At 42.4% G+C, this 23,691-nt stretch overlaps 2 protein-coding genes across 8 annotated transcripts; one reads left to right on the top strand and one right to left on the bottom strand.

Annotated features, from left to right (window-relative positions):
• Window positions 1-2,284: 2,284 nt before the first annotated feature.
• On the bottom strand, window positions 2,285-4,913 carry LOC124030983 (SOSS complex subunit B1-like). Of its 2 annotated transcripts, none has more exons than XM_046342069.1 (7): window positions 4,746-4,913; window positions 4,362-4,507; window positions 3,851-3,989; window positions 3,564-3,635; window positions 3,380-3,464; window positions 3,203-3,245; window positions 2,285-2,875 (listed from the first exon to the last, which is right to left on the bottom strand). In XM_046342069.1, the coding sequence occupies exons 2-7, from the start codon at window positions 4,444-4,446 to the stop codon at window positions 2,712-2,714; spliced, it is 588 nt and encodes a 195-aa protein (XP_046198025.1). In that variant the 5' UTR covers window positions 4,447-4,507; window positions 4,746-4,913; the 3' UTR covers window positions 2,285-2,711. The 2 variants fall into 2 exon arrangements, with proteins under 2 accessions (XP_046198025.1, XP_046198027.1); XM_046342071.1 differs by having other exon boundaries at window positions 4,368-4,507; window positions 4,746-4,910.
• A 127-nt stretch (window positions 4,914-5,040) lies between these two features.
• LOC124030930 (E3 ubiquitin-protein ligase NRDP1-like) lies at window positions 5,041-20,818 on the top strand. 6 transcript variants are annotated; one of them, XM_046342041.1, is made up of 8 exons: window positions 5,041-5,193; window positions 5,620-5,750; window positions 12,026-12,141; window positions 15,501-15,772; window positions 16,089-16,224; window positions 16,393-16,496; window positions 17,034-17,320; window positions 18,432-20,818. In XM_046342041.1, the coding sequence occupies exons 3-8, from the start codon at window positions 12,052-12,054 to the stop codon at window positions 18,683-18,685; spliced, it is 1,143 nt and encodes a 380-aa protein (XP_046197997.1). In that variant the 5' UTR covers window positions 5,041-5,193; window positions 5,620-5,750; window positions 12,026-12,051; the 3' UTR covers window positions 18,686-20,818. The 6 variants fall into 6 exon arrangements, with proteins under 6 accessions (XP_046197997.1, XP_046198000.1, XP_046198005.1 ...); XM_046342044.1 differs by having other exon boundaries at window positions 5,045-5,236; XM_046342049.1 differs by having other exon boundaries at window positions 5,045-5,353.
• Window positions 20,819-23,691: the final 2,873 nt, after the last annotated feature.

Here is a 23,691-nt window from a genome sequence, read left to right as displayed (position 1 = left end):
CAGGTTTTTACTGTACGTTTGTAAGTTGAGCCATATGTCTAAACATCAAGTTTACAGTTGTAACTGTGTGAAACTACGAGAGATTGGGAGAATGTGTGTGCATCTAACTTCATTACAAAAGCAACAAATAACTAAGGCTCTTACTGAAGTCTGATTATGAATGTGGTGTTTACGTGTGAAGGTAAATGTTATCGTATCCAGCCTTAAGCGTTCAAAATAAAATAAATGAATCATTTGTCATACTACCCCCCCAGACCTTTGAGATTTTGACTGAAGCAGAGGAATGTGTGATGCAGCATTACGGGTTAAGAGATGCCCTAAAAGAGACATACAACCCCCCCCCCCCCCCCCTCCTGAACAAATATCCAACTGTCATGATAATGCAATCCTTGAAAGCACTTTGCCTTGGTATATCATTAAGTGTGCTAGTGAATGGTTATTTGTTACAAAAATTACATGCATAATGATTTGAGTGAATCAAACAACGTAATCTGCATTGACCTTTGACATTACAGGAGAAACTTAACAAACCAAGGCATTGAAACCTTATCAATTTTATACAATGTATGCCGCAGCCTATGAGTCTTGTCATTCAGTGTTGTGGCTTAGGATTGGTTGTTTAAATAAAGTGCTATTGCTTAATATCTACTTTGTTTTTTTTGTTCACTTTTATACAGCTGAAGTCGGAAGTTTACATACACCTTAGACAAATACATTTAAACTCAGTTTTTCACAATTCCTGACATTTAATCCTAGTAAAAATTCCGTCATAGGTCAGTTAGGATCACCACTTTATTTTAAGAATGTGAAATGTCAGAATAATAGTAGTGATTTTTTTTCAGCTTTATTTTCTTTCATCACATTCCCAGTGGGTTAGTAGTTGGTAGCGTTGCCTTTAAATTGTTTAACTTGGGTCAAACGTTTTGGATAGCCTTCCACATGCTTCCCACAATAAGTTGGGTGAATTTTGGCCCATTCCTTCTGACAGAGCTGGTGTAACTGAGTCAGGTTTGTAGGCCTCCTTGCTTGCACACGCTTTTTCAGTTCTGCCCACAAATAGGCTTAAAGTCAGGGCTTTGTGATGGCCACTCCAATACCTTGACTTTGTCATCCTTAAGCCATTTTGCCACAACTTTGGATGTATGCTGGGGTCGTTATCCATTTGGAAGACCCATTTGCGACCAAGCTTTAACTTATTGACTGATGTCTTGAGATGTTGCTTCAATATATCCACAATTTTCCTTTCCTCATGATGCCCTCTATTTTGTGAAGTGCACCAGTCCCTCCTGCAGCAAAGCACCCCCACAACATGATGCTGCCACCACCGTGCTTCACGGTTGGGAAGTGTTCTTCGGCTTGCAAGCCTCTTTTTCCTCAAAACATAACGATGGTCATTATGGCCAAACAGTTCTATTTGTTTAATCAGACCAGAGGACATTTCTCCAAAAAGTACGATCTTTGTTCCGATGTGCAGTGGCAAACCGTAATCTGAATTTGTTTTAATGGTCTTGGAGCAATCGCTTCTTCCTTTCTTCCTATGTTGATATAGGACTCGTTTTACTGGGGATGTAGATACTTTTGTACCTGTTTCCTCCAGCATCTTCACAAGGTCCTTTGCTGCTGTTCTGGGATTGATTTGCACTTTTCGCACCAAAGTACGTTCATCTCTAGGAGACTGTACGACGGCTGAGTGGTCTCATGGTGTTTATTCTTGCATACTATTGTTTGTACAGATGAACGTGGTACCTTCAGGCGTTTGGAAATTACTCCCAAGGATGAACCAGACTTGGAGGTCTACAGTTTTTTTTCTGAAGTCTTGGCTGATTTATTTTGATGTCAAGCAAAGAGGCACTGAGTTTGAAGGTAGGTCTTGAAATACATCCACACGTACACCTCCAATTGACTCAAATGATGTCAATTAGCCTATCAGAAGTTTCTAAAGCCATGACCTCATTTTCTGGAGCTGTTAAAAGGCATAGTCAACTTAGTGTATAAACTTCTGACCTACTGGAATTGTGATAAAGTGAAGTTTAAGTGAAATCTAAACAATTGTTGGAAAAATTACTTGTCATGCACAAAGTAATGTCCTAACCGACTTGCCAAGACTATAGTTTGTTAACAAGAAAATTGTGGAGTTGTTGAAAATCAAGTTAATGACTCCAACATAAGTGTAATGTAAACTTCCGACTTCAAGTGTATATGCTTGTTTCTGATTGTCAAAATCCAACTACACAGCCATCTGTCAGCCTTAGGCTATTTTTGAACACAGAGCCTACACAGCACATTAACTAAGAGTAATTTTATATTTTAGACATCTCATGGGAAAACGTTTAACATTAAGTGCAGAAAATTAAAGAAAAACATTGTTTTTAAAAAAGTATCACATTTTAAACAAAGGGATGGTAACATCCCTGCCTGTCTTCCTTTGAAAAACACATGACTTCCCATTAAACACCTTAATTGTAAAAAAAAAAAAAAAAAAAAAAGAATGTCAGGGAAATTCTTGTTACAGCTTTTGTGAACAGTGTTCCTTAAACAAACCTAATTAAGACAAGTAAATAAAATAATGGTCATGGTAATTTCAACCAAACTAAATAATACAAATATATAAAGACTGATTACACAGTTTGTAAAATAAACAGGAGTCTTCAGTGATAGTCTCTCATTTGACATTTCTGGCACGTGATGGACTTTGCTTCTCTTTTCTCTAATCATCTTTTGGTAGAACGTCTGGTCTCCTTTCCATTGACAGTGGTCCCTCCTGGATTGTTTGCCCTGCTGCCGACACCACTGCCAGCCCGCCCTCCCTGCGGAGGGGTAGTTGAGCTCCCGGAACCTTGTGAATTTACACCGTTCCCATTGGTAGTGTCATTTCCTAGAATAAGAAATTGTAATGTACAAATTCATGTTCATAAAGTGATAAAAGGAAAAGTTGTTAGTGTTCACAATTAAAATGAAGACTGCTGCTTATACACTGAAGGTGGCTGAACCAGCCATTCACGGGTCAAATAAGCAGCAATTTAGTTTACTGCTACAGACATGCCATTGACATTTAGGGAAACATGCAGGTGGAATTGTTCCATATAGCACCTTAAGCCGCAGAGGTCAAAATTACTTTTGTTGAAAAACACGAACAAAAGTAGTTGCCGAAACGCTTCCATTTAATGTCACTACTTTTGTTGGTCTCTGATAGTGGACTTACCAGCTGAATTATTGTTCAGTATGTTTCCTTGGTCACTGAGTACCTGGGAATGAAATAATCTGTTCACAAACAGTACAAGAAAAAGGTACTTAATATTCCCCCCCCCCCTATCCTTCTGTAAAACATCCTGTAAAACATCCTGTAGTAAGACATCCTTAAGTTCAGAACACCCCTTACCGTCTTGTTTTTCATCTGGTCCATGTTAGAATACTCTGGGTTAGGCTCACTGAAATTTGGCACCTCGGAGTACACCATGCAGAACCTGAACAAAACATTAAGTGGGCATTAGTTTAGACCAGTAAATTATGACATTACATGCATCTCTCAGCAACAGTTACATGGCTGCAACTACAGGACTTACTCTCCAATCTTCAACAGCTCTCCACCTCTGCCTGTGTACAGAGTCAGGCAACCTTTGAACACAGATGCATATCTGGAGAAAAAGGCAGCAATTTCAATACAAGATTGCAGACTAATAACGTATGGCACATATTCATCCGAATAACTTCATGCGGTTAGATAAAGCTGACATGATGACTGGGTGGTCTTATTTCTGTATTTTATACTCAGCAGTAGGTTTCAAATCAAATTTTTGGAGCTTCGTCCATGCAGTGGAGGTGTTGACTGGGATGTGACTCAATAACTCACCCCTTAGTGAGTCTGATTATGTCACCGGTTTGGATCAGTCCCCCCACCTCATCCCAAACAGAGATGCTGATGCTGCCTGTCTTGTCGGCCACCTTACAGGTCCGCACCTCATGCCCATCCTTTGTTTTTGTCACTCGTCCTGTGTGAGGGGTTATGAGGGACAAATAAATCCGTGGCTTTTGATTTTTTTACGAAGACGGGACCAAGCTAGTTGTACAAGGAAAGTGTCATATCTCATTGTGAGGAGCGTAAACATCCACTTGTGGGGAAAAAAGAGGGAAGGTTCAACACAGGTAAGTTATTTGATGCCTGGCATGATTCAAATAAACCAACATGAACAGTTCTCAGACTATATAGTGGCATACAAGAAGGATGTTACTCAATGTTGAACCATTATATTGTGTGTAAGAATTTACAATACTTTTTTTCCCACCCCAGTGCATTACAAGATCATTAACATTTGATTCCTAATAATACTGTTATGAGTTAGTTAGTAACTGAAACAGCCCACCCTCACCGGTTTCCAGTACGATGAAGATAACGTTGAGATTCTTGAGTCCTGGCTTGATGTCCTTGACGTGGGTCTCAGTCGTCATCTTTCAGATTGTCGTCATGCATCCACAACTGTAGCTAAGTCAACTTTAGACCAAAGCAGCACTGAAATGTTGACGTGAGTATGAATACACGATTAGAAAGTATGCAACCCAGGTTGACTCTAGTGACTTGAAAAGTAGTTAAAGGTCCAATCTGGCAACTGGTGTAGTTAGCTTACCAAGCTGCAGTAACGCCACTCACTACCATGACCTATGAGCATTATGGCAGCAATCTAGCTAACGTTAGTTATAGCTAGCTAACTGGGTGCCAGGTTGTTAGCTACAAATGACATTAACTTTACCTCAACGGCGTGTATTGTCGTTCACAGCTGCGTTGTCCGATATAAGGGATTTTAAGCCATGGGACAAGTCAGTTTAAATATAAGTATTGTTTTCCTGTTTGTAAAAGGGCTGGCTAGCTAGTTGTTTTTCGTGAGCATCAGTATGTCACTACAGTAGTGAAGACTTGTCCCCTGCTGCATTGTTGGTCAAATTTAATGTCAATCAAAATTGTGTCCAATGGAAATGGACTATATAGGATGTGCTTTAGAGATAATCATGTGATAGGCCCTTTATCTGAGAAGGGACACTGAACGTACCGAAGATAGGTGGAGTCAACTGTCAATCAACGATTTGACAATTTGGTTGCTTAGCTGCAGGAGTGAGGGCTGGACGTGGAAATGTGGTCACAGGAATCAAGAAAAAAAATGGATATCGTGCTGGCATGCTAACCCAAATACTGACGCAAACGTAATTTAAAATACCATTTAACCATTGATTGTTATATCAAGAGGTAACGTTTCTCAATTCGACGAAATATCACTAGCTTTGCTCTCTCTCGGTTTTCCTGTGTGATTCCATCTTGTTCCAGCCAGCTAAGCTGTACATTAGCTAGCTAACGTTTGTTCACGTAAGTTAGTCAGCTGTGGCTAACTTGCGTGCACACTGGCTCGTCAGATTTTCTAATTAGTATCCAATATGCATCTTTCATCTGTTTGCAGCTAGCCACATAGCTAACGTTACGGTATTCCATTTGGAACAGTAATGATGAGTTACGTGTTTGAGTAGCAAACAGCGCTAACGTTAGTCATATCGTAAACTGGTTATAAAGTAAATTAAAGGGACAGTAACTTTATTCATCCCAACAACGTTGCATAACGTTACTATTTTTCCCAGACTCATTTTCCCAGGACATCATTACCTAGGCCCCAGGTTGCTCCTCTCCTTCCCATAATTCTGCCCCAGTGGTCCTTAATTTCAATGAGTAGGAGGGCTGTGGATTCTGGCCCAAGGAAGAAAAGACACCGGTAAGTGGACATTGAACACACATGTACAGGTACTGGGGGTGGCTGGTAGTCTAGCGTTTAGAGCGTGGGCCCATAATTGAAAGATTCCTAGTTCAAATCCCTGAGCAGTCTAGGTTTAAAATCTGTTGATCTGCCCTTGAGCAAGCTACTTAATCCTGATTGCTCCAGGGTTACTGTCAATAATGGCTGATTCCTAGTTGTGACCATAAATACCCTGTAATTTGACCTTTTGATCATTGATTACTATAAAGTCAGTGTTTTAGTTGTATTGTCCATATTCATTGAGAATGTTGGGCTTTTACTTGTTGATTTAATCCATGCTCCAACTCATTGGAGTACCATTTGATAGATCCAGGTAGTTATTTCAAAGTGCACTGATACCCAAGAAGTATCCACACCATAAATGTTCATACTACCGCTAGTCTTAGTCAAAAATAAAACCCACTTGCACTATAGTGGGTAAGTGTCTTTATAGTTAGTCTTGACTCTTCATAAACAGTGGCTATCTCAAAGTGAAATCACATCAGAGAAATGGTGTGCAGTAGATTCTGTTTATTAATGGCAAACCCTTTGCTTTCAATTCTGAAAGACTTCTCATCTCAGTGTCTAGCCCAGAGTTTCTAGATCCTAGTGGAACTTTTCCCACATCCAAGCCTATATCTGTAATCGATAGACTGTTCTGATTTGGAAGTCGTCATTTGCATCGCCGAGCAGTGTCCAAGAAGGAATGTGTCTGTCTGTCAGGAGCTCACTGAGGCAGGAAACTCTGAGGGCCCAGAATATTTTATACAATGTTGCAAGTTTGTTAGCTAGAGCTTCCAGCCAGACAGAGTTGATATAATGTTTCAAGTTCCTTGCAGACAGGCCATGTGTAGCCAATGTGATTTACATATTTTTTAATTATCAGGCTATTTTCTACCTGAGAGCTGCAGTGTTTTTATTTGTTGGCTTAATGTAGGCTATTTTTACATATTGGCAATGGCAATAGAAGTTACTTTTAGGTTTGTATAATTTTAATTTAGAATGTTGATTAACCACATGACATAGGTTTTTGAGATGAAGACTTTATTATAAATGAAACTGTTCCACGAGAATGTGCATATAAAACTCATAACTGGCGCACAGATCGGTAAAAATGGTACGACAACCTGGCACTCCAAATGGAAAAGGTTGCCGACCGTTGGTGTAGCCTTTTATTGGCAACTTCAGGAGCTTAATGGGCAGAAACTGCGAAGGCCAGCAGCAGTGGGAGGTGGAGGGTCGGGAACAGTTTTTAAACATTTTGGTTAGACTATATTGATCTATGGTTTCCTTTTTAGTAATTTGAGTGTCTTCATTTTTTATCGCAGTGCTTAAAGACATTTACATTACATTTAAGTCATTTAGCAGACGCTCTTATCCAGAGCGACTTACAAATTGGAGCATCAGATGAGCTCAGTTGCCTACATATAGTTGATTTTTTTTCAAACAGGGTGTGTCTATATATGGAAAAACTCATGTTTAAAATTTTTGACCAATCGATTTCTCGAAAAGAACAGGCAACTCAGTCGACCAAGTTTTTTTTTTGTGTTTTTTTTGTCAAGGACAGCCCTAATCCCTTTGCCATTCCTAAATCATGCAACCTGGTTATACTGTATGTCCATGATATCTAAACCAAAGAATTTCCAAGATTTCCTTTCCTAGTTTGTCGGGCTTGCCAGACATTACGTCACTGAATATCAAATGTATTTGTCACATACACATGGTTAGCAGATGTTAATGCGAGTGTAGCGAAATGCTTGTGCTTCTAGTTCCGACAATGCAGTAATAACCAACGAGTAATCTAACCTAACAATTCCTAAACTACTACCTTATACACAAGTGTAAAAGGGTAAAGAATATGTACATAAAGATATATGAATGAATGAAGGTACAGAACGGCATAGGCAAGATGCAGTAGATGGTATCGAGTACAGTATATACAGTGGGGAGAACAAGTATTTGACACATTGCCGATTATGCAGGTTTTCCTACTTGCAAAGTATGTGGAGGTCTGTCTCTTTTATCATAGGTACACTTCAACTGTGAGAGATGGAATCTAAAACAAAACTCCAGAAAATCACGTATGATTTTTAAGTAATTAATTTGCATTTTATTGCATGACATAAGTATTTGATCACCTACCAACCAGTAAAAATTCCGGCTCTCACAGACCTGTTAGTTTTTCTTTAAGGACCCCTCCTGTTCTCCACTCATTACCTGTATTAACTGCACCTGTTTGAACTCATTATCTGTATAAAAGACACCTGTCCACACATTCAATCAAACAGACTCCAACCTCTCCACAGTGGCCAAGATCAGAGAGGGGGTAAGGACATCAGGGATAAAATTGTAGACCTGCATAAGGCTGGGACGGGCTACAGGACAATAGGCAAGTAGCTTGGTGAGAAGGCAACAACTGTTGGTGCAGTTATTAGAAAATGGAAGAAGTTCAAGATGATGGTCAATCACTCTGGGGCTCCATGCAAGATCTCACCTCGTGGGGCATCAATGATCATGAGGAAGGTGAGGGATCATCCCAGAACTACACGGCAGGACCTGGTCAATGACCTGAAGAGAGCTGGGACCACAGTCTCAAAGAAAACCATTAGTAACACACTACGCCGTCATGGATTAAAATCCTGCAGTGCAGGCCCGTCTAAAGTTTGCCAATGACCACCTGGATGATCCAGAGGAGGAATGGGAGAAGGTCATGTGGTCTGATGAGACAAAAATAGAGCCTTTTGGTCTAAACTCCACTTGCCGTCTTTGGAGGAAGAAGGATGAGTACAACCCCAAGAACACCATCCCAACCGTGAAGCATGGAGGTGGAAACATAATTCTTTGGGGATGCTTTTCTGCAAAGGGGACAGGATGACTGCACCGTATTGAGGGGAGTATGGATGGGGCCATGTATCGCGAGATCTTTGCCAACAACCTCCTTCCCTCAGTAAGAGCATTGAAGATGGGCCAACCCGAAACACACAGCCAGGGCAACTAAGGAGTGGCTCCGTAAGAAGCATCTCAAGGTCCTGGAGTGGCTAGCCAGTCTCCATACCTGAACCCAATAGAAAATCTTTGGAGGGAGCTGAAAGTCCGTATTGCCCAGCGACAGCCCCGAAACCTGAAGGATCTGGACAAGGTCTGTATGGAGGAGTGGGCCAAAATCCCTGTTGCAGTGTGTACAAACCTTGTCAAGAACTACAGGAAACGTATGATCTCTGTAATTGCAAACAAAGGTGTCTGTACCAAATATTAAGTTATGCTTTTCTGATGTATCAAATATTTAAGTCATGCAATAAAATGCAAATTAATTACTTAAAAATCATACAATGTGAAACATCAGCCAGGAAGCATAGGAACTGAGAAGTGGTCTGTGGTCACCACCTGCAGAACCACTCCTTTATTGGGGGTGTCTTGCTAATTGCCTATAATTTCCACCTGTTGCCTATTCCATTTGCACAACAGCATGTGAAATTTATTGTCAATCAGTGTTGCTTCCTAGTGGACAGTTTGATTTCACAGTAGTGTGATTGACTTGGAGTTACATTGTGTTGTTTAAGTGTTCCCTTTATTTTTTTGAGCAGTGTATTTTACATCAATTCCCATTATTAAAGTGGCTGAAGTTGAGTCAGTGTGTTGGCAGCAGCCACTCAATGTTAGTGTTGGCTGTTTAACAGTCTGGCCTTGAGATAGAAACTGTTTTTCAGTCTCTCGGTCCCTGCTTTGATGCACCTGTACTGACCTCGCCTTCTGGATGATAGCGGGATGAACAGGCAGTGGCTCGGGTGGTTGTTGTCCTTGATGATCTTTATGGCCTTCCTGTGACATCGGGGGTTGTAGGTGTCCTGGAGGGCAGGTAGTTTGCCCCCGGTGATGCATTGTGCAGACCTCACTACCCTCTGGAGAGCCTTACGGTTGTGGGCGGAGCAGTTGCCGTACCAGGCGGTGATTCTCTCGATTGTGCATCTGTAGAAGTTTGGGAGTGCTTTTGGTGACAAGCCAAATTTCTTCAGCCTCCTGAGGTTGAAGAATCGCTGCTGCACCTTCTTCACAACGCCGACTGTGTGAGTGGACCAATTCAGTTTGTCTGTGATGTGTACGCCGAGGAACTTAACTTACTACCCTCTCCACTACTGTCCCATCTGTGGATAGGGGGGGTGCTCCCTCTGCTGTTTCCTGAAGTCCACAATCATCTCCTTTGTTTTGTTGACGTTGAGTGTGAGGTTATTTTCCTGACACCACACTCCGAGGGCCCTCTCCTCCTCCTTGTAGGCAGTCTCGTCGTTGTTTGTAATCAAGCCTACCACTGTTGTGTCGTCCGCAAACTTGATGATTGAGTTGGAGGCGTGCGTGGCCACGCAGTCGTGGGTGAACAGGGAGTACAGGAGAGGGCTGAGAACGCACCCTTGTGAGGCCCCAGTGTTGAGGATCAGCGTGGTGGAGATGTTGTTACCTACCCTCACCACCTGGGGGGCCCATCAGGAAGTCCAGTACCCAGTTGCACAGGGCAGGATCGAGACCCAGAGTCTCTCTAAATCAGGTGAACAGAAGGACTTGAGTTCCTGTATGTTGTTGTGACCACACCACGTCTCGTAAGCATAAGGCATACGCCCCCGCCCCTCTTCTTACCAGAAAGATGTTTGTTTCTGTCAGCGCGATGCGTGAAGAAACCAGCTGGCTGCACCAATTCCGTTTGCGTCTCTCGAGTGAGCCATGTTTCCGTGAAGCGAAGAATGTTAGTCTCTGATGTCCCTCTGGAATGCTACCCTTGCTCGGATTTCATCAACCTTGTTGTCAAGAGATTGGACATTGGCGAGAAGTATGCTAGGGAGTGGTGCGCGATGTGCCCATCTCCGGAGCCTGACCAGAAGACCGCTTCGTTTCCCTCTTTTACGACGTCTTTGTTTTGGGTCGCAGGCTGGGATCCAATCCGTTGTCCTTGGTGAAAGGCAGAACACAGGATCTGCTTCGGGAAAGTCATATTCCTGGCCGTACTGATGGTGAGTTGACGTTGCTCTTATATTCAGTAGTTCTTCCCGACTGTATGTAATGGAACCTAAGATTACCTGGGGTACCGATGTAAGAAATAACACGTTAAAAATAAAATTGCATAGTTTCCTAGGAACGCGAAGCGAGGCGGCCATCTCTTGTCAGTCAGTGTAGCCTACCGAATCGCATTGGTGAGAGCTGTTCATTTGGCTTCCTAATTTGTATAGGCTACTGGTAGGCCTAGGATTTGGGGGTCGATTATCTGCAGATAAATTATGAAAACATTAGATGAAGATTGTGAATCATCACTGCAGGAACAATAGGTAGTGGAGAGCCTAATTCTGGTGTAAATATGATAATTAGGGCCCTCACGGAATCCAGGCATTAAAACGGAATTCAACAATATTCAACAATGTATTGATCTTAATAAACTACATTTATTGAAAATGATTTTATCTGTCCAAATGTATCATTAAGACATCAACAGAATGCATCAGTGATTTCTTATTTCCTGCATCTTTCTGAAAAGGCAACAAGAATACCCCTGTCTGTGTGTGTGATGCACGTCTACCACGTTGTGTAGCCGTTAAGGATGATGCTAATGAAAACGGTCGTCTGGTAGATGGAGACTTACTCAATTAAATGTTAACTACTAAGTAGACTATGCATACCTGGCAGAATGATATCATGACTATTTTCATCAATCTAGTGGGTATTTGTTTTGCACACTCTACCATCACAAAAACACCAGGAAACAAAAGCCTATTTAATCTATTTTGAATTCAGGCTGTAACACAGCAAAATGGAATAAGTCAATGCACTGTATATACAGGTTGTTTATTTTGAACATGATTGAGAACTAAGCGATAAGATATCGACCCCACTGTTACGCTTGTTTACACTGAGCTGCACTGAAGTCGGAAGGCAATCATGGGTACATGAAGACACTTTCTCGATGGAGCAGTGTGGATAAAGGTACAATTTGGATAACAGTGGCATATCCCTGCACTGATGTACGTTTTCCAATCAATATCTCGCGCCGGCTCCACAGTGTCTTAATGTAACCTTGATTGCGTTTCGACCCCAGTGCAGCTTCATGTAAACAAGGGTAACGGTAGGGAAGATATGTTCTGGCAAATTGAAATCTATACTTTTTTCTTTGAGGGTGTTCCATGTCGTTTTATAGTCCTGCACGTGGGTTGGCATGTAGGTTGTCATGTTGGTTTGTACTCTGTAGGCTTACCATTTCCTCACCTGTGTTGCAGGTTGTAGTTGGATCTGGGGATGTGCCATGGGCTACGATGTTACCCGGTTCCAGGGGGAAGTGGATGAAGACCTGCTGTGCCCCATCTGCAGTGGAGTCCTGGAGGAGCCCGTGCAGGTCAGTGACGTGCACATCTGTACCATTTCAGCCATTGGAGAAGCAGTGCATTTCAATGTTTAAAAAAATCAGTGCTGCCTCAGTAACTGAAAAATAAGGAATTGTCAGTGTGTTGTGAATTCAGTTCTATTTCAGTCAAATAGGATCCAGTTCTTGTCAACACGTTGACCACACACATGCTGTTCGATTTGTCGTAGAGAAAGGAGAAAAAAGGACATTTCAGTCCTGTAGGCCGTGCGCAGGCCATTTATTTTGTGATGCTAAAAAGATGGTTATCATCTTGTCCGAAGTGCTCTTGCTGATAAGCTGTTCTTGCATTTCTATATACATTATATCACTAGACTTGTAATTTAATTCTCTATGATGAAGCTCCATTGATGAAGATCCAATGCTTGTATGGGGGGGTGGGAGCAATAACAGACACCTGAGAATGGGCTAAATCGCGACTTGCCCAGGAAGGGTATGGGCAGAGAGAGGAGAGCTTACAGTATAATCGACTTTTAGAGGGATGCAGTGACAGCAATGGGAGAGGACAGAAGATGGAGGGAAGAAGGAAATATGGAGAGATGAGCTCTGAAGGAAGGTTTGTCCATTCTTGTTCTAGATGAATGAGAAGAGCCTTATGTTTGTAATGGTGCGTAAAGATGGTGTAGGTAATCAGGATAGAAGTGAGTGGCGATGCTTAGTCCCGTTAATGTAAATAAAGCATACGGTTGCTAACATAACAATCTCCCAAATCGAGACCAACCATGAGGTGAGTAGCTTTAAATAGACACACTTGAAGAGGATGGCATTGTTTTCCTACATGTTTGCCTTTGGAGCAAATGGTTGCTGGATTGTGCTTTTTATAGTACAAAACACTTTTTCCAGCCTAGGGATTGGTCAATTGGTGTTATTAGTGTTCTTTGTTTTGCACTGTGTTTAGGAGTGAGTGATTGCATCTGTGTCTGTGGGCACATGTGTTGGTAGGTTAATTCAGCAAGGAGCTAGTGTGACTGGAAGTGACGCTGAACAGTCAATGTAGCCTATGCATTCAGAGCTGTCCTTGGACTTTGTGCAGAATTCTGGCAGCAGTACAGGAATGTGGACATAGTATACTGAGAGAGAGAGGGAAGAATTGGAATTCAGTTTGCTTGCACTCAGCTGTGTGATGATAATTTATACTTCCTCTGGGGCCCCAGTGTGAATCAGCAGCTTTGCAGCACAAAACCCCACTGAGATGGGAATAACTAGGACTGTCTGTAATGGCACCCTATTCCCTATAATGCACTACTTTTGACCAGGGTCTTGGTCAAAAGTAGTGCAGTATATAGGGAATAGGATGCCATTTGCAACTTACCCAGGGACTGCATGAGAAACAGAGGGCAAGAAGGTTCAGTATCTGGGGGATTCATTGCTACCAGTAGCTTTCTTCCTGACACACCCAGGAACTGCAGTGGGAATGGCAATTGTAGCCAGCAGAAACTAGCCGGCCCGTCGCTAGCTTAGCATCACGCACTGATGTCATCAGTACTGTCACCCCTGCGTTGATGAGCACTTCACCCACAGCAGAACTGCTATGCTTCATGCTCTCTGCCTCTGGTTAGGGCTGGGCAATATATTGAATTCATTCAAATGTATGGTTTTGCACGGTATTCCAAAGGCCTGTATTGTAAGAATTATGTTTTTATTTATGAAAATATCAGTTTGTTCTCATGTTTTCCTTTTGGTCTCGTCTCCTCCACTCTTTCTGTGCTGTGTGCACCTTCCCATTTACTTACACACACACACACACACACACACACACACACGCCCCTCCCTCTGCCACTTACAACAATAACAAAGAGGAGCGATCGCTTCCTCGTCTGTGACCAGCAGTTTCAACTCGCTATTTGCATTTGAGATTTGGTCCAACAGAATGGGTCATATGGACACCGAAACACATGGAGACATTATTTGACTGTAAGAAAGAAGTGAACATTTCTAAAGATATCCTTTTTATGTTTATAACAGGAGTATCAATGAACACTTAGTTTGTTGCGCGTGCATTGCTGTACCACTTACAACTACCATTAACTCGTTCTCATTCTGAGAAATAAGGTGGTCCACTTGATTTCAGCATCTGAACAAAGTGAAGAGGCCAGCATACTGTTTAAACAGTTGGAGACGGACAGAAGGATGTGCTCATAACAACTCAACTGTTCTACCTTGTTAGCTAGCAAATAGATCCAGGTTGGCTAGACTTAAAACAAAGATTACCTGGCAACTCACTAGCATGTGGGCTTGAGATTGTTTGAGACCTGTTTTAATTTTCTATAATGCCCGCTACAAGAAGTTAGTCATTTATTGGTTAATGCGCATAATTCATGGTTCTGGTTAAATTTGTAACAAAAATATATTTTCAGATCAGTGATTATTGCGAAAAAGCTTTTTTAAATTATTTTGATTATTTTGATTAAATAATGTAATTATTAGTGGGTTTTACGGTTGTGGAAGGCTTACATTTAGTCTAGAAATAATTTCACACGCCCTGCATTCATTCATTATTGTTGACTGTTTTAAATGCAGTGTATTTTACCTTTTTTCATTGTACAACAAAGCTTGCTCTGAGTGTACAAGACATTAGGAACACCTTCCTAATATTGAATTGCACCCCCTTTTGCCCACACAACAGTCACAATTCATCGGCCGTGGACTCTACAAGGTGTCAAACATTCCCCAGGAATGCTGGCCCATGTTGACTCCAAAGCTTCCCACAGTTGTGTAAAGTTGGCGGGGTGTCCTTTGGGTGGTGGACCATTCTTAGTCCACACGGAAAACTGTTGAGCGTGAAAAACCTAGTGGTGTTGCAGTTCTTGACACACTCAAACCAGAGCGCCTGGCACCTATTACTATACCCCTTTCAATGGCACTTAAATCTTTTGTGTTGTCCATTCTTTCTCAATTGTCTCAAGCCTTAAAAATCCATCTTTAACGTGTCTCCTCTCCTTCATCTACGCTGATTGAAGTGGATTTAACAAGTGACATCAATAAGGGATCATAGACTGACCAGGTGAATCAAAGTGAAAGCTATGTCATGGAAAGGACAGGTTATTTTTTTGTACACCGAGTGTATTCCGTGAATCGTCCATAAATTTGAAAAAATCGAGATGATTTTTAGGCAACATCGCCCAACCCTACCTCAAGTCATTCTAAAAACTTGACATTTGAATCGGAATGTCTCTCTCAAAACATGTTTTTTTACAGAAAAATTGTCATATTATACATTTTATATTGTCAACTGAAAATCTATTTCTAACAACACAGTGCTTTTTCACCGGAGTGGGTCTTTGTTTGCTGTCCCTTTCTTCCTACGTGTGTGACACTCCATCCATCCTTAGGCCCCTCACTGCGAGCACGCCTTCTGCAATGCCTGCATCACCCAGTGGTTCTCCCAGCAGCAGATATGCCCCGTGGACCGCAGCGTGGTGACGCTGGCCCACCTGCGCCCCGTGCCCCGCATCATGCGCAACATGCTGTCCAAGCTGCAGATCACCTGCGACAATGCTGGCTTCGGTTGCACCGCCGTGCTGCGCCTCGACCAGCTGCAGTCGCACCTCAGGGACTGCCAGCACAACCCCAAGAGGCCCTTCCAGTGCGAGCAGGGCTGTGGGTGAGTGGGGTTGTTTCCAACAAAGGGGTTCCTCAAGGCTCTATTTTAGAGCATGTTTTCTTAATCCTTTATATAAATTATGTAGGCAAAGCTGTTTAACTGTAAACTTCATCTGAGGGAGTATGAGCACAACCCCAAGAGTGGCGCAATAATCTGATTGGGAAAGTCTGCTGTAGGTGAGTGGTGCTATGACAGTAGCTCTGGGTTAGTGGGTCAACAGGGCTGTGGGGGTAGGGTATTGACTAAAGGTTGTATTTTACTGGGGCTGTTGGTGAGTCGGCTGAGCAGCTGTTATGTCCTCCCTACGTCCCTTCAGACTGGAGATGCCTAAAGACGAAGTGTCCAGCCACAACTGCATCAAACACCTGCGCAGCGTGGTGCAGCAACAGCAGGGCAAGGTCACCGACCTGGACAAGACTGCTGCTGAACACAAGCACCAGCTAGCAGAGCAGGTCTGCGTGTGTGTCTGCAGTTATATGTGTGTGTGCGTCAGGGTGTATTTGTGTAAGTGTATGTATGTTTTCACGCGTGTGTGTCAGTGCTTGTACATCCGAGTGTTTGTGTGATGTTGCGGCAGCGTGGTCTGCAAGCCCAGTGTGATGTCTCCTCCCTGCCTCCAGAAACGGGACATCCAGCTGTTGAAGGCATACATGAGAGCCATCCGCAGTGCCAACCCAAACCTGCAGAACCTCGAAGAGACCATTGAGTACAATGAGATCCTGGAGTGAGTGGATTATTAAGCACTGGTGCAATACTCAATTGCACAGAACACTTTACAATCAGACAGTTTAACTTACTACGCTGCATCATTTTCCACCTTTTTTAGGCATAATTCATTTAAGTGATAATTATAGAGCTGGGCGATATAGACAAATCCTTATCGTAATAAATTTTGAATTGATGCAATAACGATAAATGGAACAATAAGTTTATAACATTAATGTGCACCAGTTTTAGTTTTTCTTCCCTTTTAAAATATTTCTAGCTATTAGTTTGATGGTTGTGGTATACATCAACTTATTTCATTTCAAACTTCACATTTATCAAGTATAGGATACTTATTGTAATGAACAATATCAGCAAAAGGCCTGTGATAAGTGTTCTGTATGGTCGGTGTTGATCACTTCCGCTTTATCGTCCCATTTCTATATGATTATAATAACTACGTATTAGGACACATCTAGTTGTTATTACATGATTGAAATAGCCATCATAATATCCCAGTCCCCCCTCTCATCCTCTCCTTAACTTCCCCTCCTAGGTGGGTGAACTCCCTCCAGCCAGTGCGCGTCACCCGCTGGGGCGGTATGATCTCGACACCGGACGCTGTCCTCCAGGCGGTCATCAAGCGCTCACTCATTGACAGTGGCTGCCCGCTTTCCATCGTCAACGACCTGATCGAGAACGCCCACGAGAGGAACTGGCCCGCCGGCCTGGCCACGCTGGAGACGCGGCAGATGAACCGGCGCTACTATGAGAATTACGTGGCCAAGCGTATCCCCGGGAAACAAGCAGTGGTGGTGATGGCCTGTGAGAACCAGCATATGGGTGAGGACATGATCCTGGAGCCAGGCCTGGTCATGATCTTCGCCCACGGGGTGGAGGAGATACTATGACCCGGTTGAGGGTGGTGGAGAGCAGAGGGGAGACTTCTGGCTGACCTGAACTGAGTAGAGGAGGGAGCAGGGGATGCTGTAACACTACGGTTGCATCCCAAATGGTACCCTGTTCCTTATGGGCCCTGTTCAAAAGTAGTGCACTATAAAGGGAATAGGGTGCCTATAAGATAGTAAGAGGAGGGGAAGAGCCAATGACAAAGCAGGCATTAGGGAGATATGACACCATCACCAGTAGACTGGTATAAGGCAGGAGGTTGGCAACAGGTGGCCCACGAGCCAAAACCAGCCTTCAAGTGTTTAGTTTTTTTTGGCCCCCTAAAGCTTTTAGCAATTTTGGGGGGATTTTAGTTTTTTTGGTCCAAAAAATACTAAAATCACCAGGAATTCAACTAAAAATCTGTTGAATTTAGGAAATCTGTACAACTATTCACACTAATAAAAAAGAGAGCTGTGATTGTGTCTCAATCAGTCGTGGCCAAAAGTTTTGAGAATGACACATATTAATTTCCACAAAGTTTGCTGCTTCAGTGTCTTTAGATATTTTTCTCAGATGTTACTATGGAATACTGAAGTATAATTACAAGCATTTCATAAGTGTCCAAGGCTTTTATTGACAATTACATGAAGTTGATGCAAAGAGTCAATATTTGTAGTGTTGACCCTTATTTTTCAAGACCTCTGCAATCCACCCTGGCATGCTGTCAATTAACTTCTGGGCCACATCCTGACTGATGACAGCCCATTCTTGCATAATCAATGCTCTCTATATCTATTTCCATGGCACTCTCTCTCCTCCCTGGGCTCAGAAATGTGGATTATTTCCTGTTCAGGAGAAGGAATGCATGCTTGGATTGGTTAAGTGAATCCTATTGGATGTGCTCTGCTGTATGTGAGCCCCGGTATGCACATAGATGCGGGGGGGTGCTGAACGTAAATGCACTGTGTTTTATCACATTTTAGTGGGGAAGTACCAATTTACATTTTCCATCATTACAGTATCACATTTAATATGGTATCACCTTCCCCTTTGTCGACAACAGACCTTGTTCATCCTCGCGATGCGGAGCTAATCAGGAATGCCCTTGTTCATCCTCGGGATGCGGAGCTAATCAGGAATGCCCTTGTTCATCCTCGGGATGCGGAGCTAATCAGGAATGCCCTTGTTCATCCTCGGGATGCGGAGCTAATCAGGAATGCCCTTGTTCATCCTCGGGATGCGGAGCTAATCAGGAATGTCACTTCTGGTAGGAGTAGTAGATGGACAGTGAAGACTTGGAACTTTCTTTTGGTTTGAGTTTCACACCTTGTGTTTTTTGTGATGTTATTGTTGTATATGATTTGTCTGAGTTAGTCCTGTGTTTGAACTGTTTTTCTTATGATATTTATGTAGTTGGTTTGAAGTGGGTCCAATTTGTATGAAAATAGACTCAGGCTACCAAAGCATTTATGTACAAAATAACATCAGCCAAAAGTCTGTTCTGTTTTATTTTATTATTTAGGTTTTGTTTATTTTAAAAGTTGTCAAATGGCATGTCACTAACACATCACTGTATATCATGTATCTTATCCTAATATTGTGTTCAGTCATACATGAACTACTTCCCTGTGGCTTTGCTGATTTGTAATATTTTTCCCAGATGAGGTTAGGTGATTTGTGACCCTGAATCCATCACCACAATTAACAAAGCTTTTACTCCTAACAGTTTGGACTATTCTGGTTTAGATTTTCTGTATAGTGATAGCCTTTTGTGGCATTTTTCCATTTGATTGTGTAACTTCTTAGTTTGAGAACAAAACTATTTGGTTTTACTTTCATCCACCAAATAATGAACAAGTTCACACACTTTACCTCTGCTCATTCATTACATTAGTCTAAATTAAATTCCTGGGGTGACTGAATAAAAATGGACAAGAACATGAATACACTTGTATTGAACTCGGAGGAAGCGTTTGAAGCTAACTAATATCTAGACTGCCCTCTACAATCCTCTTAAGATCTACGTTGAAACTGGAACCTAGTCTTAATCTGCTTCCTCTATATGGCTGTCTCTCTTTGCTCTGTCAGTTAGGTGCCTTGATATACTTTCATGTATAGGATTCAAACTCACTTCCTGAAAGGCTGTGTCGCACCAAGTATAAATCTCAAACCATTTCCTTCATTGGTTAAGACCGATATTGAACTCTCCTTTTGGATCCCTAAATCAAAGGCTAGTGAAGTGATTTGAAGCAATGGGTTAGTGAGATAAGATCACTAAGTAGCTTGTCTAGAGCAGAGGTACAAACACAGCACTCCCAAGACTTGTGTTTCAGATTCTTGCTTTTATTCTTTATAGTGTTGTGACTTGCATCTGTGCAGCCTCAGTTTGAATAGAAGGGTTCTGTTGTGTCTTCCTAGAGGATGGATGATTTACAATACTGTACTTGAAACAAAAAGGTCAGAATGTTGAAACTTCCAAATAATTGATGAAGGATTAGTGGCTAGACCCTCCATTTTACTATTCAGAAATGTAGAAGGCAGTGAGAGAGGACAAATATTTATTTTGATGTTAAACTGAAATCTAGGATGTATTCACTAGAAACAAAACTGAAGGGACGAACCTGAACTTACCCAGTAAGAAATGCTGGTTTTCGTTGTGAAATGTTTTGCTACAGTTTGATGGTGTGGACTAATACACCCTTGTAGTCAGGAACTGGGCTGCATTCAATACGGGGGGGAAATGGTGTGTAACATTCAATTAAATGGAAACGGTGCTGTTTTTTTCAACGACCAGTTGAAAAAACGGGGAGCGATTGGGTTGGGGAACTCAGTCAGCATGGCCTCTGCCCTTTTAAATACGTCACTCATTGCTTCATGGGGTGGCAGGGTAGCCTAGTGGTTAGAGCGTTGGACTAGTAACCAAATGGTTGCAAGATCGAATCCCTGAGCTGACAAGGTAAAAATCTGTCATTCTGCCCCTAAACAAGGCAGTTAACCCACTGTTCCTAGGCCGTCATTGAAAATAAGAATTTGTTCTTAACTGACTTGCCTAGTTAAATAAAATAAAAAAGTCACACCCTACCAATCAGAGCAAACGTACATCAAAGTTGGCTCAAGAAAGTAGAAGGTTTTCAGATCCGTGTCGTTCAGGACAAACCGTCACACACCGTAGCAAACGTTTAATCGGAACTGAAAGTACCCCTGATATTTTAAATTGGTTTTGGGCTGCACCTGTCTTTACCTTTTTTGCTTATTCATGTGAACTAGTGTGTTACTGTGATGATGCCATACTGACTTGATAATAATACCAGACAACTGAGTTAGAATTACACATTTATTGTAAATAGTTCACCATCATATATCAATATTCACATACTGATGCACTTCCATTTCAGTATCTATCCGTAGTTTTATTTTGTGAGATGTTTTCATTAAAAGCAGATAAGAATTCCTGGTTGTTTGGATTGTTGTATTGTGTTAATTTGTTTTATAACAAAAACACACTTTATTTCCAAATACAAGGGGAAATCTTCCCCAATGAAAAACATTACATTGTAATGGCCTAAACCATGTCTCAACTTGTTCATGTATTGATGAGGAAATATTATACCTGCTATGCCCTGAGAAGCTACATTGTATCCTTTCTAACCTATCCAGTCTTGAGGACAGTGATTGTGGCTCTTGTATTTTTAATCTGGAGTATTCTGTCAGTTATCCTTTGTCAAAAGACAAATTCAATTGTAAAAAGGGCCTCCTGTCCCAATGGATTACTTTAACCACTTATCGCATAAATATAGACGTAGGAACTGTCCTATATTGTCACCAAGGTGGTGCTAGTGTAACTTGTTGCAAGCTGGTGGGAAACCCCTCCCCACCCACTAAATCCATTTATGTAAGGCCCTAATACACTAAAAATATCTACTCACTTAGGACGGCTACGCTACTGCTATGGCCACGTAACTTCACCCATGTTCGGCTGAATTCTGCTGTGGACACAGGATTTCTTTCAGGTCCACTTGTCCCTCGTCACCATTGCCATCTATTAGGACTTACTTCAAGGTATTTATGCTAAGTAAGTAATTGATTAATCTCCACCTGTAATCAAATGTGTCCTAGTGAAAGAGCTATGACCACCTGCCGATAACACACAATGTGTAGGCTATGGTGCCTAACACGACACCTTGGACTTGTTTGACTAACAAGGTTAGAACTGATTTTGGACACTAACCTACAGCGTAATTTGATGTTTCAAAACGAGTTAATAATGGTGATGGGTAGGCTTTTATTAATACTCATGTAAGTATTATTCCCTTATAATTACTGTGTTATGCCTGTTTAAATGTGTATACAATTCACTTATAATTCAGTTGAAGAATGTATCCATTTTTATTTTCTCAACTCAAGTTTGTATAAATATTTGTTGGAACAATTGCTTACATAGAACACAATAGAGTCTGAATCTAAGGGCGTCTTTACACTACACAAACTAGGTCCAAGAGATACTTATGGTAGTGTAAAGAGACGGATCTACACTGAACAGAAATGTAAACGCAACGTAAAGTGTTGGTCTCATGTTTCATGAGCTGAAATAAAGATCCCAGAAATGTTTTAATACGCACAAAAATAGTATTTCTGTTTTTTGTTTAAATTGCACAAATACATCGCTGTTAGTGAGCATTTCTCATTTTCCTAGATAATCCATCCACCTGACAGGTGTAGCATATCAAGAAGCTGATTAAACAGCATGATCATTACACAGGTGCACCTTGTGCTTGGACTATAAAGGACCACTCTCTAAATGGTGCAGTTTCATCACACAATACAATGCCTCAGATGTCTCAAGTTTTGAGGGGAAAATATAATGATCCAGCAGCAGTGAGGGCTCGTTAATACTGCACGGTACCGTCTTTCCAAGCTAGTCGAAAGACTTCCAGTTTGGTGTAGCACCATTTCGGTTCTCCGAACAGAGCCCTCAGTTCTCGTCCCGGGTTCTGGAAGGCGTTCTGCACCCTCATTGGGTCGTCGGCCAGCCTGTCCTCTGGGTTCAACCCCCAGTCCAATGGCCAGTCGGAGCGAGCCAACCAGGACCTTGAGACAACTTTGCACTGCCTGGTCTCCGCCAACCCCACCACCTGGAGCCAGCAGCTTGTGTGGGTGGAGTACACAACCATTCCCTGCTCTGCCATGGGCCTATCACCCTTTGAATGTTCCCCGGGGTATCAGCCCCTGCTCTTCACCGAGCAGGAGGTAGAGGTCGGCGTACCCAGATGTTTGTCCACCGCTGTCGTCGTACCCGGAGGAGAGCCTGGTCGGCCCTCCTCAAGACCACCTCCAGGTATCAACGACAAGCGGATCGCCATCAGACTCCGGCATCGTCTCGGGCAGAAGGTATGGCTATCCACCCGGGATCTGCCCCTCGGGGTGGAATCCCGCAATCTCTCCCCCTGTTGTTTTGGCCCGTTTCCCATCTCAAAACGATTAGTCCCTCTGCTGTTAATCTTCTCTTTCCCTGTACCCTTTGTATACACCCCACCTGTCATGTGTCCCGAGTTAAACCCACCCCTCTCCAGGAGTCGCCCATCTTCCCCATTATCCAGTGTATTTATACCAGTGTACTTTGTCAGCGTTTTTTTGTATCATCTCCTGCTTTTCCCCAGTCTCTTTTCTTGGGTTTTGACCCTTGCCTGTCCTGTCCCTGTTCCCGCCCGCCTGACCACTGCCTGCCCCTGACCCTGCCTGCACCATTGCCCCACCTCTGGATTACCGACCTCTGCCTGAATTGACCCTGAGCCTGCCTGCCGTCCTGTATCTTTGCCCCACTACTCTGGATTATCGACCCCTGCCTGCCTTCTAGGCACTGTATCTAACGTATACCCTCAATGCCCATCAATTGCTCTTAAAAAGTGACAGCATTGATGTGAACATTCATGAGTTTACGATAGCCCAACAATATGTTATACTTTGATGCGTATTGTAAATGGCTCCTTAATTGATATGGGCAGGAAGTGAATAAAATTCCAATTCCTAAACATCTGAATAAACTCCTGGCTTTGTCTTTCAGGTCAAGTCTACCTCAAAGACTTGACCCTTCCTTCTTCAAGAGAGCGAGAGTTGCACCCCTTCTGAAAAAACCTACACTCGATCCCTCCGATGTCAACAATTACAGACCAGTATCCCTTATTTCTTTTCTCTCCAAAACTCTTGAACGTGCCGTCCTTGGCCAGCTCTCCCGCTATCTCTCTCTGAATGACCTTCTTGATCCAAATCAGTCAGGTTTCAAGACTAGTCATTCAACTGAGACTGCTCTCCTCTGTATCACGGAG

This window comes from Oncorhynchus gorbuscha, linkage group LG03 (assembly GCF_021184085.1).
Source record: "Oncorhynchus gorbuscha isolate QuinsamMale2020 ecotype Even-year linkage group LG03, OgorEven_v1.0, whole genome shotgun sequence".
Taxonomy (NCBI): Eukaryota; Metazoa; Chordata; class Actinopteri; order Salmoniformes; family Salmonidae; genus Oncorhynchus; species Oncorhynchus gorbuscha.
This window is presented reverse-complemented; position numbering and strand designations above follow the sequence as displayed.